A 17,060-nucleotide genomic window follows, 5' to 3' on the forward strand; every position below is an offset into this window, starting at 1 on the left:
AGTTCCCGAAGGACTTACATTGACTTGTTCAAATATTTCCAAACCCCGGAACACGCTCTCAATTCGGCTGAGGCGTTCACTATACGGTTTGAAACAATCCGGAAGAATGTGGTATAACCGTTTAAGTGAGTATTTGACTAGTCAGGGATATGTGAATAACGAACTATGCCCTTGTGTGTTCATTAAGAAGTCACATTTCGGATTTGCGATTGTTGCAGTATATGTCGATGACATGAATCTCATCGGAACTCCTGAAGAGCTCGCGAGAACTGCTTCGCCCCTGAAGTCGGAATTTGAGATGAAAGATCTAGGTAAGACTCGATACTGTCTCGGTCTCGAGATAGAGCATTGTTCGGATGGAATCCTAGTACATCAATCGAACTACACCCAGAAGACGTCGCCTTCGGTAGTGATTTGGTGAAGAGGTCGGCCAGATTGTCTTGTGATCGGATTTGCGTGACTTCAATCTTTTGATGCTCTTGTTGTTGATGTGTAAAGAAGAACTTCGGCGTAATATGCTTGGTGTTGTCTCCTTTGATGTAACCCTTCTTGAGCTGTTCGATGCAAGCTGCGTTATCTTCAAAAATCGTCGTCGGGGCATTAACGGCGGGATGAAGATCACAGGAGCTTCGAATATGGCCCACTACTGCTCTCAACCAAAAGCATTCCCGAGTTGCTTCATGTAAGGCGAGAATTTCAGCATGGTTAGACGAAGTGGCAACTAAGGTCTGTTTAGTTGACCTCCAAGATATTGCGGTGCCTCCAACGGTAAAGACATAACCCGTTTGAGAACGCGCCTTATGCGGATCAGATAAGTATCCAGCGTCGGCATAACCAACAAGGCGAGAATCAACCCGATGAGCATAGGGTGCGGCATCACTCGAGGATTCGTAGGGATAGAATAAGCCCAAATCCGTAGTACCCTTAAGGTAACGGAAGATGTCTTTCACGCCAGTCCAATGTCTGCGTGTTGGTGCATTGCTGTATCTTGCCAAAAGATTAACAGCGAAGGAGATGTCGGGTCTAGTGCATTGAGCTAAGTACAATAAAGCGCCTATCGCACTTAGATAAGGAACTTCAGGCTCCAAAATCTCTTCATCATCCTCCTTCGGACGGAAGGGATCTCGCTTTGCATCTAGCGTACGAACGACCATAGGAGTACTCGAAGGCTTCGCTTTATCCTCATTAAAACGGCGCAACACCTTCTGGGTGTAGTTCGATTGATGTACTAGGATTCCATCCGAACAATGCTCTATCTCGAGACCGAGACAGTATCGAGTCTTACCTAGATCTTTCATCTCAAATTTCGACTTCAGGTGCGAAGCAGTTCTCGCGAGCTCTTCAGGAGTTCCGATGAGATTCATGTCATCGACATATACTGCAACAATCGCAAATCCGGAATGTGACTTCTTAACGAACACACAAGGGCATAGTTCATTATTCACATATCCCTGACTAGTCAAATACTCACTTAAACGGTTATACCACATTCTTCCGGATTGTTTCAAACCGTATAGTGAACGCCTCAGCCGAATTGAGAGCGTGTTCCGGGGTTTGGAAATATTTGAACCAGTCAATGTAAGTCCTTCGGGAACTTTCATATAAATTTCCGTATCAAGATCCCCATAGAGATACGCGGTTACTACGTCCATCAGCTGCATATCCAGTTTTTCGGAAACTACCAAACTGATAAGGTATCGAAAAGTAATCACATCCATAACGGGTGAGTAAGTTTCGTCATAGTCAATCCCGGGGCGTTGTGAGAAACCTTGTGCTACAAGACGAGCTTTGTAACGCACAATTTCGTTCTTCTCATTACGCTTCCGAACGAAAACCCACTTGTAGCCAACGGGCTTCACATGTGGAGGAGTAGGAACTACAGGTCCAAACACCTTACGTTTCGCAAATGAATCAAGTTCTACTTGGATTGCTTGTTTCCAGTTTGACCAATCAGCTCTACGTCGACATTCATCAACGGAACGCGGTTCAATGTCATCGCTCAACATGATCTCAGTAGCTACTGCAAATGCTAATGCATCGTCGACAATCATCTCATTTCTACGCCACACATCATCTAAGCTAGCATAATAGACCGAAATCTCACGATTCTCGGGAGGAGGATTCGTTTCTTCAAGGACGCTTCCATAATCTAGAATTTCCTCATGAGTTGGGTAAAATGAGTAAGCGATAGTCGGATTCACGGTAGGCTCTTCAGGACCTTGTGCCGTGGTTTTCCTCTTCCGGGGGTGTGAATCCTTTGAACCAAGGGGTCTGCCACGCTTTTGTGTATGGGCAGATGATTGGCTAGCCGCTAATGTACGTGGATCACCAGAATTGGCGTCCCGGGCTTCCAGGAGGGTAGTCCGTCGTACATTTGGTACATCCATCTTTGCAGGCGTATTCGCAGCTGGAATATGTGATCTTGTCACGCGCGCTAGATCGGTGAAAGCATCTGGCATGCTCTGAGCTATGCTCTGGAGATCTAATATGCGTTGCACTTCAGCTTCAGACTGAGCGGTGCGGGGATCTAAATGAGACAAAGTGGGAGTCGTCCACGATAATTCGCGTCGTTCATTAGGAACGTTGACGTTCTTATCTCCCCCTAACGACGGGAAGACTGTCTCATAGAAGTGACAATCCGCGAAACGAGCGGTAAACAGATCGCCTGTCAAAGGTTCTAAGTAACGAATAATCGAAGGAGAATCATATCCGACATAGATTCCCATCCTTCGCTGAGGCCCCATTTTTGTACGTAAGGGCGGCGAGATCGGCACATAGACCGCACAACCAAAAACGCGCAGATGCGATATGTCGGGTTCGCATCCGGTGACCAACTGAAGGGCACTAAATGGTTGTGTCGCAACAGGCCTCAGGCGGACCAACTTTGCTGCGTGCAATATTGCATGGCCCCAAGCAGCGATCGGGAGCTTGGTACGTATGACCAACGATCGAGCAATCATTTGTAAACGCTTAATGAAAGCCTCTGCCAGGCCGTTCTGGGTGTGAACATGGGGTACAGGATGTTCAACTTCAACCCCAACCGACATGCAATAGTCATCAAAAGTTTTAGATGTGAATTCTCCAGCATTATCCAATCGAATAGATTTGATCGGATAATCAGGGTGGTGAGCCCTGAGCTTGATAACCTGAGCCAACAGTTTGGAGAATGCAGCGTTCCTTGTGGACAACAAGCACACGTGTGACCAACGTGTAGAAACGTCAACCAAAACCATAAAATATCTAAATGGTCCGCAGGGAGGTTGAATCGGTCCACAAATGTCCCCCTGAATCCATTGTAGAAAAATGGGAGGATTCGAACGAATCTTGTCATAAGAAGGCTTAGTAATAAGCTTTCCCATAGAACATGTTTGACATGCAATTTCATGGATCGAACCTAAGCTTCGGGTTAGTGGATGCCCGTGTGAAGTTTTGAGGATACGGCGCATCGCTATTCGTCCAGGATGTCCCAAACGATCATGCCAAAGTGTAATTTCGTGCGCGGTCCCTGTGGTAGGGCCGGCCATATAGTGGCATTCTATGGGGCGTATGGTCGTAGTATACAGACTACTTGGGTTACGCTCCATCTTCTCTAGAATACGCTTCTGGCCATATTCGTAGGAAGTTACGCACAGAAATTCAACTCCGTTTTCTACGTGGGTTTCAACGTGGTAATTGTTATCTGTAATGTCCTTGAAACTGAGTAACGTTCTTCCGGAACGTGGAGAATAGAGTGCCTCAGCAATGGTCAAGATTGTACCATTGGACAACATTATACGTGCCTTACCGTATCCTTCGATCAGGTTGGATGGGCCTGAGAGGGTTGTCAGAGGTGCATTCTTAGGTACGAAGTTAGTGAAATAGATGCGTTCACGCAAAACAGTATGCGTGGTTGCACTATCTGCCAGACAACTAACTTTCCCACTAGTCATACCTAGAATGAAAAATTAATTTGAATCGGTCACATGCATAAAAGTTTATAAAAACAAGTATCAATTCAAAATAATTTCATTTATTCAAGGATTAAAAACTTAATATCCAAAATAAATCGCCAACTAATAATCCAAAACATAAAGGAAAATTGTTCAAAATCAACCAAAAAACAAGGTGGGGTTCGGCCACAAGGTGGAATTCGGCCCCAATTGTCTTATTTTAACTGAAAAATAAGTCTATGTCTAAGATTCTAATCTTCCATAGGAGTGGTATCCTCCTGAAAATCAGAAACCTCCATCTTTGTAGTCTCCGGTTCGTCCACTTGCAGGAAGTTTGATTCAAACTTCGTACGACGAGAATGATATGCATCCACAACCTTCTTGGGAGCACGGCAAATACGGGACCAATGGTCCTTGGAACCACAACGATAGCACATATCGTCATTCATTGTGGCAGGTGCTTTGCCCTTATTCTTGAAGTTCGGGGCCTTGGGAGCGAGGTTTGGGCGCTTCTGGGCTTTGTTTCCTCCCTTGGATGGGCCTTGGCTCTGTTGACCTTGGTGGGATGGCTTCTGGCCGCCCTTACCACGCCTCTTTTGGCGTTTTGGGTGCTGATTAGTGCTATAATGTGCTTCAGGCACAGCAGTAGCCCCAGTAGGTCGAGCTTGATGATTCTTCATCAACAGCTGGTTCTGCTTTTCAGCAAGAAGTAAAACAGAGATCAAATCCGAGAACTTAGTGAACTTCTGAGCTCTATATTGTTGCTGCAGGACAATATTAGAAGCAGAGAAGGTCGAGTAGGTCTTCTCCAGGAGATCCTCTTCAGTCAAAGTTTCATTGCAAAACTTGAGAAGTGATCGGATTCGACAAACTTCAGAATTATATTCATTCACAGACTTAAAGTCTTGGAAGCGCAAGTGCTGCTAGTCGTGTCTTGCTTCAGGCAAGAATATGTCCTTTTGGTGATCGAAACGATCAGCCAAAGCGACCCATAATGCACGTGGATCCTCCTCAGCAAGGTACTCAGTTTGTAGAGCGTCATGGATATGTCTTCGGATGAAGATCATAGCAGTGGCTTTTTCAGCCTCGCCAACAGGTTTATCTGTTGCTTCTTCAATAGCAGGACGCAAGTTCTTTGCAGTGAGGTGGAGCTTCACATCTTGAACCCACTTGAGGTAGTTCCTTCCAGAAACCTCCAAAGCGGTGAAGTCGAGTTTGTTCAAGTTCGACATGTTCCTATCACAAAATAGATGGACAAGATGTGGTTAGTGTAATGGAGAAAAATCAATCCATTCACATAGGAGTAGAACATACAGGTTCTAATAGACATGTATTGGTTGAATTTTGCATGAAAAACTTCGGGTTTTCATGGGTGGTATGTTTAAGTGAAAACTTCGGGTTTTCTAACAAGGCATGTGTATAAGAAACTTCGGGTTTCAAAGTAATTATGAACTTCAGGTTCATATATTCCTGCAGGCAAACACAAATATATATGCAAACAAATATGCAAAGAATATATGCAGAAATATTGTATAATGATAAGTGAATTAATTTATTTTTGGTCTTCGGGGCCAAATTAAAGTGTGGGTGAAAATATAAAACCCATATTATTTAAAAGTATTAAATAATAAAATCTCGGGGCCTAAAAATATAGGCCGAGGACCCCCGGGTGTAGACTGCAGGCCCACGGGGTGAGAAGGGAATGGGCTGCTGTGTGCAGCCCTAAAAAAAATTTCTCTTTCTTTTTTTTTTTTTTTGCGGGCGGGCCACTTCAGGTTGGCCCAAAGAAACAAAAAAAATCTTTTTTTCGCACGGGCCGAGAGGCTGAAGCCCACTAGGGCTCGGGTTGCAGGACCAAAACACCTCAGCCGTAGCTGGGTGTGTCCAGCGGGGAAGAAGGCCGGTCTTTGATTGACGGCGCCAGTGCAGGGGACAGTCCATGGTCTGTGCAAACCATGGGTCGTCGGAGAACCAAGTACTTATCGACGGAGATGAAATCTCGACGTCGGGGCAAAGAGAACCAAAAAAATTCAACTGAATTCAAATAAAAAAACCCATGGAATTCTTCTGGAATTGCACGGAATCGTTATTGAAAACGATGGGTTGTGTCCAATTTGCATGACTGCCGGTCGTGTTGCGTCGGAAGACTCGACGGCAAGGACCTGGGCTTCAGGCCGTAGGTCGGGACAAGGTGCTTCAAACGCACCGTGTGGTTCCATGCTTGCGGGTGTGGGTTCTCGGTTTGGGTTGGGCCATCGCAGGCTGCGGGCCTGGTGGCTTGCGGCCTTGCATGGTGCACAGGCACGGGTTCGACTAGAACCCTAATTCCCCAATCGCAAAAAAAAAATTTCAATTCAAATATATTACATGTATAATTTTAATGAATCACATATTTACGTTGATGCATATGCAAATAATAGTTTCAATGCATGTACATATGTAAGATTCAATTCATGACAAATATCAAATTCACATAATTGTAGCAATTTTGATGATGAAGCATACACAATTTATGTAGAATCTAAAATACGTAAAACGTAAAGTTGGGTCATGCATCATGGTGAATGTTCATGCTATCAGGGCTTGCAAAATATCGAGTTAAAAACCGTTGTTTGGAAAGAACCTTATTGCGTGATGATATGGATGAACTGGTTTGATGCAGAAAAAAAATCTCCAACGTCAGATTCCTAAGCGCAGCGGTAGGAGCGTGCTGATAACGTGTTGTGGTCTATTTTATCTGACAGAGGGACTAGGGCCGGCTGCAGAGAGAGAGAGGAGAGAGATGTGTGTTTGTAGAATTGTAGGGGAATGTATGTGTCGTTATCCCTCCTACATTGTGCCTTTATTTATAGTAGTAAAGGGAGAGAAGATATTTCTTCTCCTCCAAGTAATACAAGTTGTAATAAGAAAGGATAACTAGAATCAAATCTTATCTAGGATTTACACAATCATACTTACACAATCGTAGTACCCGATGATACGAACGTATAGATGCAAGAGGAAGTGAATTTGGAGCTACGGTTGAAGTTTTACGAAGCTACAAATCTGAAAATTATGTTTCTAAGGATTTCCATTTATTATTATATATATTTTCATAAATTTTATTATATGAGTTTGAGGTTATTTAAAAAAAGGAAAATGATAAACACACACCTTTTATAGCTTCCTGCACACCCCTGGCTAATCATGTCCGTTGTTTTCGTTTGATTTATTCAATCCGATGGCCTGGAACAAAGAGGGGTGTGGGAAAAGCTATAAAAGGTGTGTGAAAATCAGCTCTCTAAAAAAAACATTTAGAAACTGCCGAATGGCAGCAAGAGTATGGAAGGAGAGTTTCAGGAGGAAAAAGGAGGGGAGATGGTGGCGAATCGGGAGAGGAGAGAGGAAGAAGGTTGACCAACTAGAGAGAAGGAAAGGAGGGGAAAGGATGGAGGTGTGGAACACCCAACCCGTCTGACCCGTACACCCAGAGCAACCCGGTTTCAAATTGGTGGAGTTTTCCGACGATATCCACCAAATTTTTAGGCGATTTTCACCCCACCTTCACCTGCAATTATCACCATACCTCTTCTCCTTCATTTTACACCAAATTTGGACGAAAAGTGGGGCAAATCCGTGACAGTTGGCAATGGGGACACCGATGGTTTCTTGGCGGCGATCTGCTATTCCGGCAAGTTTCATCAACCATCACCACCCCAATTCGACTTCTCTTAACCTCAGGAACAAGGCCCAAACAGGTTTGGGGGCTTTGGGGTTCAAATTGAGGACGAATCGAACACACCCAAAACCTAGGGTTTTCAACGGGTTTTAGTAAAATTGGAGCTTTTCCCTACCAAATTGGCCTTAGTCACAGGTATAAAATTTACTTTACTCATTGAGACCTACAATTCTATAAAATTTGGTAATTTTTAGAAATAGTTGATTTTTCCGGCAAGTCGGGATGGCGGCGCGTGGCGGGGGGACCGTCGATGCTACTTTTAGGCTAAATTAGATGTCTTGAATTCAATTTTGATATTCATATAACGTAGGTTGATCGTTGAACCTAAATTCATTACGATACGTTACTTGGTAAAAATGTGAATCGACGATCCGACCGTTGGATCGTCATCAAACTTTAATATGTTATAGTACATCATATTTGAGGATCAGAGAAACTTACGGATCAAGAATCCAACACACGGATCTTCCCGAATTGGATTTGTAAGTTGATAAAATAAAACATTAACCGCTACTTGAATTTGCAATTGGCGGAGATCCAACCGTTGGATCGTAATGAAACTTTAGGATGTTGTTCTAGAAGCATAATGTGGATCTTTGAAAGTAACAGATCGGAAATCCATGATGTAGATTTTCTTGATTGAATTGTACGGATGTGTTTTATGTAAATTGTGTATTCAATCGATAAAAATTCTGAGATGTGGTTTGATATTTGTTCTAGGCGCCAATCATTCATGACGCCTCTATGTGTGTGCTAGGGAGTTGTAGCGTGAACTCCAGGTGAGTGGGCCTTTGGTTTTCAGTATATATATATATATATATACACACACACACACACACTTGTCTTTTTCCCAGAAAACTTATTTAAATGGTTTTATATTTTTAAATGCCATGTCAAATGCTCTCTATGTTTGATTATGCATTAGTATGGTTATATATATGGTTGCTTGACGCTACGGATGCTCAGGTAAGCTTCAGGTGAGTATATATTGATGGTAGTGAGTATGATTGTGTTGAGATGCATTTATAGCTCATTATCCTGTACCCCAGTGTTAGTGCTCTGTCCATTGATTTATTTCACTTGGCTTACTTATTTCTTTGCTAAGATATTTGACATGGCATATTTGTGGATTTGCTATTTTGAGTATGGTTTTGAGATAGATATGCATGCTATTTTCCGGGAAATTATAGGTTTTACGGCGAGGGGTTATTATCTTTGATAAGTGAAATGGTTTTAAAAAGCTTTGTTTGTGCCCACTCACCTTTTCTGTTTTGCACCCCTCCAGGTTCTAGTAGCAAAGTTTCCGTTTCGATGAGGATTCTTGGCATATCCTAAACAGGTGGCTTCCTAAGATGGTATAAGCCTTATCTTACCTTACTGTACTTTACTTATGCTCTGTAATCACGTATGAAATGGGTCCATACCCGCTCATCGCGCACTCGTGTTCTTAGGCACTTTTATGTTTAAATTTATTCATTTTTTCCACATCACCATACTTTATGGCTTCGTCACCTTCCAGGTGTCGGCCAACATAGCTCGATTTGGGATTGTAGTGGACATTCCGGATCAGGATGTGTCAACCTTACACGCCAATAAACTGACAATTGGGCAAATTAGCTTAAGCAAGATTTCTTAATTTTTCAATGACATGTGGAACTGTAACTTCACACCCTCACAATATCCTGGACACCTATAAACACCTACATTATAAAAAGAAATGATACTGCAAAAAATTAAAAAATAAATAAAGAAGAAGAAAAGGAGAGCATTATGCACATGTTTCTTTATTTTTATTAAAAAATACATATATATTGTATGTTAACCAATTTCAGAAATAGATAGATTTATATCTTTTTTCTACGCAATCCAACAAACAAAAGCTCAATTTTTCTTTTTAACTAGACTATAATTATTCACCTCCACGGCGTAGCCAGAATTTCTAATAAGTAGCAGTTCAACCTAACCTTAATATGTAGGATCTTATACATTAATAATAATTATTATGAACATTATAAATTTCATATTACGACCTAATTGTGTTATCATTTCAAAATCATATGATGATAATACTAATGCTAAGTATAACAAATTTTTTTAATACAAATATAACCAAAATTTTATCAAGGAAAGAGATATAACAGATAAACAAACAATAAGTGTTGGAAAATATTAGTATATTTAGGTTTATTTGAATGCTTAGTTTTCTGGGCTTAGCCCGTTAGCATTAGGGTTTTGATTTCTTACCTTTTAGGATTAGGGTTAGTTTATTATAAATAACCTGTTTGTTATTCATTTGAGAATCAAGTTATTCACAATGTAGTCTCTTAGGGTTTTGTAGCCATTCCGGCATTCTAGTTTGTTTAATAATATTCTTATTTTGTTAGTCTCGTTCGTTGCACACTCTAATATTCAACTTGGTATCAGAGTAGGTTAAATCTTTCGAGAAATAATCTGTTTTGGGGTTGATATCGATTTGTTTGTCTATCTGGTCAGTATCAGTTTTGTCTTTTGTTAGGGTTTTGTTGTTTGAATCTGTCTGCTCAGGAGCCACTCTGCATTGAACCCAAAACCCAAACCTGCACCGAAACACATTCCCTACCAGCCACCAGCCTTCGTACAAGTATACCCCCGTCGTTCGCATGTGAACCATTTCACAGCATCACTCGTCTGCCACACCCACCATCACCTACATGATCTACCGCCGTTGCAACAACTCGCATCCCCGCACCCCTCTCGACCCCGCACCAGACTATTGCCTGTAACCCCAACCCGACCCGCCAATCTGATCGATCCACCACATCACTGTTGTACCCGCTACCTTAGAACCACCCGCTTGTTGTTGTTTGTTCGCACCCCCGCTGCACCAATGCTGAAGGTGTATGGCATACACCTCCAGATTGTCAGTCCAGAAAGAAGAAAAAATAAAATAAAAAAAAAGGAAAAGAAAGAAAAAGAAAAATTGTTGTCCAATGCAAGAAAAAGTTGCGTTGTTTGTTAGAGGAAAGCATTCGAAAAAGTCCCAAGAGAAAGAAAATAAATTGTTGTTGCTTTAGGCCCACACGGGCAAAGAAAAAAAAATGGTTAAGTTTGCTTTAGGCCCACTCGTGTGATAGTTGTGTTTGTTCGTTTATTGCTACAATTGAGATATGGAAATCTCGTCCGTTTAGTGACAGGTTCTTTCCATACTCTCAACTCTAGCCAGTTTGCCAGCCAGAATTAAGAATCAAGTCAAGTCAAGAATCAAGAACCAGTTTGCCAGTTTGTTAATCAAGTCAAGTGAAGTCAAGAATCAAGTCAAGTCAAGTCAAGTTAGCCAGTCAAGTCAAGTCAAGTTTGCAAGTTTTCCAGTCAAGTCAAGTCAAGTTTGCATGTCTGCTAGTCCGCCTAACGGAGCCAGTCCGCATCTGCTTGTTTGCAAACCCATGTCGTATACCGCTATGAGTTTGACGGGGGGTGTTGGAAAATATTAGTATATTTAGGTTTATTTGAATGCATAGTTTTCTGGGCTTAGCCCGTTAGCATTAGAGTTTTGATTTCTTACCTTGTAAGATTAGGGTTAGTTTATTATAAATAACCTGCTTGTTATTCATTTGAGAATCAAGTTATTCACAATGTAGTCTCTTAGGGTTTTGTAGCCGTTCTGACATTCTAGTTTGTTTAATAATATTCTTATTTTGTTAGTCTCGTTCGTTGTGCACACTGATATTCAACTATAAGAGCATCTAATGCTGATTTAAGTTTACTGAAAAACTCAAACAAATTCAAGACATCTGGGAATAAATAAAGAAAATTGAGGCAAGGAATGAAGTGACATGCACCTTTAAGCTCAAGTGTCATAAGTCTCATGGTCCTTAAGCACGGATCAGGATCCTCTCCTGAGGAAATGGAGAGGATCCTCCTGACCGGGTCCATCAGGCCGTTCAAATTTTATCCAACGGCTACAATTATTATAACTTTTAGTGGAGCCCCCTGTTTGTAGCCGTTGGATAAATTTTGAACGGCCCGATGGATCCGGTCAGGAGGATCCTCTCCATTTGCTCAGGAGAGGATCCTGATCCCTTAAGCACATATGATACTAGATTATATTTAATAGGGCAAATATTATTGTACAAATATGAAAATTTTTGGATATAACATATAAGAAGACATATTTTCAAGATGTTGAGAAAGAGCAAGTGACCATGGTGGGCCTTAATTAGCTTCGTTAGAGATTTAGCTCTCTTCATATTCAATAGTCAGGGGCTGGGAGTAAGGTTAATTGTTTGTGTACGGAACTCAATCAGAACAAAAATCAATTAAGACAACTCCTAAGAGAAACAAAAATTTAGAAGCCCTAAAAGATTATTAACAAAAGCCGCAACTGCACATGGCGGACAAGAATCCCACCTATGAACCTAAAATGATTAACACCATAGTTTGTCAAACAATCCACCACTTGATTTCCTTTGCGATAAGTGTGAGAAAACTGAACATGCATATAAGAGAGAATGGTACAACAATTTGCCCAATCAACCGATAAATGCCAAGGCACCTGAGAAGATCCATTAGAAAGAAAATGCACTGCTAAATAAGAATCACACTCAATCCAATTGTACAAGAAAAGAAAAGAAAAAAAATGGTTTTTCATAGAAAGTGATCTTGAGCACAGGTAGTGTGCACAAAAGTGAAAGCTCAAATATCTAGGTCACAATTTAGGTTTTGCTCACCCTTTATGCCTTAATAATAAACCTCCATTCTCATGCAATTGTGCAGCCAAACAATGTTTGAATGTTGCGTTAAAACCAATAATCTCATAATTTGCAGGTGAACGAGAAGAACCAAAATCCATCTTGGAAAGCAATTGGCTACACTGGACCCGACCCCAAGTTCATTGCCAAAACCATGAAATTCAAAGCATGAACAGAAATTCGAGAACAAAATCAATTTCCTGACAACAAAGAAGAGCTCTTTGGACCTCTTTTCAGAGGAATTATAAATATGAAAAAACAAATGATTTAGTTGCTGATATAAGTAGATTTGGAGTTCCAGCCTTTGTTCATCACTCTTTAACTATCCGATGTGATGCCGTAGTAATTGGCACAGGCTTAGGAGGAGGTGTTGTTGCTGGTGTTCTAGCAAAGGATGGCTACAAAGTGGTTGTCTTAGAGAAAGGACACTACCATGCCAGGCACAATCTTACACTTCTTGAAGGGCCCACAATGGATCAAATGTACCTGTCTGGGGGTTTAATTGCAACTGATGACACGTGAGTTTTTGTTCTGGCCGGCTCTACAGTTGGGGGAGGCTCCACCGTGAACCGGTCCGCTTCGGTTCGAACACCAGTGCATGTATTGAAGGAATGGTGCAATGCTCATAAGTTAGAACTGTTTGATAGTAAGCTATACCAACTAGCATTGGATGTCGTCTGTGAAAGAATGGGAGTTCAATCTGAAATACAAGAAGAAGGGTTCAACAATGCAGTTTTGAGAAAAGGGTGCCAAGAGTTGAGGTATCCAATGGAAAATATTCCTCGAAACTCAACGCCGGGTCATTATTGTGGTTGGTGTTGTCTTGGCTACAAGGATGGAAGGAAAAGAGGTGCCACGGAGACGTGGTTTGTGGATTTGGTGAATTCTGGTAACGGTGCGATTTTTTCTGGATGCGAGGCTGTAAAAGCGTTGCACAAGAGAAATAAAGGAAGAGGACATAGAAACACAGCTACTGGGGTGGCATTCAAATTCGAGCATGAAGGGGGTAGAAATATAGGTTTCGTGGAGTCTAAGGTAACTATTGTTGCTTGTGGAGCTCTCAGCACTCCAAAACTGTTAAAGCGAAGCGAATTGAAGAATGGTAATATAGGGAAAAACTTGCATTTGCATTCGGTGGCAATGACATGGGGACACTTTCCAGATTCATAAGTGTTTGATGGAAGGCTTCCGAGAGAGAAGAAAAGCTTCGAAGGAGGGATACTGACAGCAATGTCTACTGTTGTAGCGGATTTCGATGGGTCTGGATATGGAGCTGTGATACAGACGCCAACTTTGCATCCGGGTATGTTATCAATTGTAATTCCTTGGGTTTCAGGCAAAGATACAAAACGGAGAATGAGCATGTTCTCTAGGACTGCCCATGTATTTGCATTGGTAAGAGATAAAGGGTCAGGAACTGTGAATGCACCACCAAACTCAGTCAGTTATGAAATGGAAGCTATTGACGAACATAATCTGAACACAGGGCTAGAGAAGTCGTTGAGGATACTGGCAGCGGCCGGAGCTGAAGAGATTGGAACCCATCATTTTAAAGGGAAAAGCTTAGCTGTGAAGAAGGCAAGTTTGGATGAGTTTGAGAGGTTTGTAAAAGAGGAGAGTTCAAGGTCATTAAGAGACCTTTCCTCGGCCATATGTTTAGCTTATCAGATGGGGAGCTGCAGGATGGGTGTTGACGCGAAGGGGTCCGTGGTGAATCAAATGGGAGAGACATGGGAGGTGGAGAGACTTTTTTTGGCAGATACAAGTGTTTTTCCAACGGCTTTAGGAGTGAATCCAATGGTCACTGTTCAGGCTATTGCTTACTGCACTGCCCAATCTGTTCTTGAAGTACTTAGGAAAAATAAGTTAGATAATACTTGATTTGGTACAACTGTGATATAGCTAAGACTCGGATCAGAAGCTGTCAACTTTCAAATGCTTCTCAGTGAATATCTGAATACAACTTGCAAGGGAAGTCCAACAATTCTCACTATTACAAAGTATTTCTTTCCTCCCCTAGTAAAGTTGTTTCTATCTTAGTTCAGAAATAGTTGCGGATGATATTGGAGTTGTTGGAGTGGGACTCTCGGCCTATCGACCTAAAAATTTAACATGGTATTAGAGCCAAGTTACGGGCCCATGCAAGCCAAAGGCTTGTCACCAGGAAGTGTGGAATAGGAAACAAGCCTAGACTCTTAACATAGAGCCAACCTCTGAATTCCCAAGAAGCACCAAAACAAATCTTGAAAGGATTGGAAACAAATCTGGACTCCTTTAGAGTCGGCCTCTGAGTTTTAATTACGGATGTGTGGATTTCCATGTGTGAACCACTAAAATGGGGTTCTAAATGCAGAAGCTTGTTGGTTATCTCACATCGATAATATCTCAAACTTGGTAATTACCACTTGCCTATCTATTAGATGTGGGATTTTAACACAAAATACCTTGGTATTAGTCATTTCATGTCTCGGAAATAAAATATACAATTTTAAGGAACAGAGTGTAACAGTTTTTAACTTGTACAAATATACAAACACAAATGCAGACCAAAACCCAAAATAATGTTGGCGAAGTCTAATAATTATGTTCCCAATGTCCTAAGTTCGAACGGGTTCCCGTTGTTTAAAACTAAATACGTGCACCCTAGAATGCTAAATTAATAATCCATGCAAACAAGGGTTCGCCCAATTGGCTAAGGTAGAGTGTCCCCCGCACCCAAGTTCAATGGCCATGGATTAACAAATCCATTGTGAGCTGAACAAACAAAAAGAAATACATTCTATTGAAGAGAGAGGGAGAGAGGGAGAGAGAGAGAGAGAGAGAGATATCCAAGAACCAGAAGTACAACTACACCAAAATTTGATTTCTCTTTTTACTAATTGTATCATGGACAATATTTGCAACATTTGCACAAAACAAGAGATGCAATGGCCAGCTCATGGGAACTAAAAGGCATGAACCAGTCCGATTGGTGGTAGTTCTAAGAGTCCTCTAAAAAAAAGTGAAAAATCTCAAGATGTCCACAACATTTACCTTTGAGATTCGATCCTCATGTCAAGACTGCGGAGATAAAAGGAAGCTAAAGAGAACTGTGACAGAAGCAACCATGGACCTCGAGTGACTATTGAACCACGACCAGGCATTAAAAGGGCATGTTGCCACCTCATCCCCTCCCTAAACCATAACCCCTTCCCCATTGATATGGACCTCAGTAATTCCCGCCACGTCCCGAAGCATAACCGCCATAACCATGATTAGATCTCTGCTGGAAATTGCCCAACGTCTGGGACAGATATATTAAAACTAAATCAATGATCTCCCAACAACTGTTAAACATTAAAGTTGCTATTTTGGAGAATCTAAATAGCCATGTATTTTTTGTCTTTTGTTTGTATGTGTTGGCAGTGTCTAGAATTATCTTTTTCGGTATTATTTATTAGGTCCAGCTTTATTGTCTCTGAGAGAGAAAAAAAGAGGAGTCTTTAGAAAGAAACGAAAAGACACTAGTGTGCCTTTCCTCCTCCCTGTACCAGATCTTTTGTGTGTGCAGAAAATAGAAGTTGGAGTTTTTTTTATTCATCTTTTTAGCTTGTTCTTCTTTACATCTTTGTGTGTTGATCTTGGGCTAGTGTATTGTATTACACTATTGTTGTTGTTTACATGGTACCAAAGCCACAAGGGTGGTAACTGGTTGTTTGCTTGAATCCCTTGGTGAAGAAGATCAGCTGGTGTTGCTCTAAAAGATGGAATCTTCAACTTGGGTTACTGGGCTCGGCATAGAGCTGCTCAATCCATCAAATTACAAGATCTGGAGATCGTGTATGGAGTCGTATCTGGTTGGTGAAGATTTATGGGATGTTGTTGGAGGAGCGTACACAACCAAACCCGAAGACGGTGCAGATGCCGATGACTTGAAATGGTGGGTAATGACTAATGCGAAAGCTGAGTTCATGTTGAAGAGATATGTTTCTCATGGGTTATTCGAACATATCATCAAGTGCAAGTCTGCCAATGACATTTGGGAGACTCTTGACAGACTATTCAACAAAAAGGACATTGGGAGGCTACAAATGCTGGAGAATGAATTGGCAAATTCAAGTCAAGGTGACCTTTCAATTTCTCAATTTTTCTTGAAGATTAAGAACTTGTGTTCCGAAATTTCCCTTTTAGATCCGGATGAGCCCGTCTCTGAAGCTCAAATAAGGAGACACATTATTCGTGGCTTAAAAAAGGAGTACACTCCTTTTGTGACTTCAATTCAAGGATGGGATCGACAACCCACCTTGGAAGAGTTTGAGAATTTGTTGTCATCTCAAGAGTCTCTAGCTCGCCAAATGGTTGGAGTGTCTATTTCGAACAACTCCGGAGATGCTCTTTTTTCTCGAAAAAAGAAGAATTTTAAGTTTGATAAAAGGGATTACAAGAAATTTGATGCTGCACCTAAAGAGTCATTTAATCAAAGAGATAAAAGGCCTCTCAAGTGTCATCGATGTGGAAAACTTGGTCACATTCAAAAATTATGTAGAGTTAAAATGAGCGAAGGCAATGTGGCTGAAACAAATGGCAACTCTTGTATTTCTAGCAATTCAGAAGATGAAGAAAACTGGGGGAAGTGTTTTCTAGCAGAAACTTCAACCATTGATGCCATGGCTATTAACTTTAAAGATGAATGGATTGTGGATTCCG

At 41.4% G+C, this 17,060-nt stretch overlaps 1 protein-coding gene across 1 annotated transcript in view; it reads left to right on the forward strand.

Moving 5' to 3' along the window:
• Nucleotides 1–14,302, forward strand: part of LOC103444957 (long-chain-alcohol oxidase FAO4A) — a 33,354-nt gene extending 19,052 nt beyond the window's left edge. The window contains 2 exon segments of the mRNA XM_029096668.2: nt 12,451–12,628; nt 12,631–14,302. Of these exon segments, the coding sequence (XP_028952501.2) occupies nt 12,451–12,628; nt 12,631–14,255 (1,803 nt within the window). The 3' untranslated portion in view covers nt 14,256–14,302.
• Nucleotides 14,303–17,060: the final 2,758 nt, after the last annotated feature.

This window comes from Malus domestica, chromosome 16, assembly GCF_042453785.1.
Source record: "Malus domestica chromosome 16, GDT2T_hap1".
Classification (NCBI taxonomy): domain Eukaryota; kingdom Viridiplantae; phylum Streptophyta; class Magnoliopsida; order Rosales; family Rosaceae; genus Malus; species Malus domestica.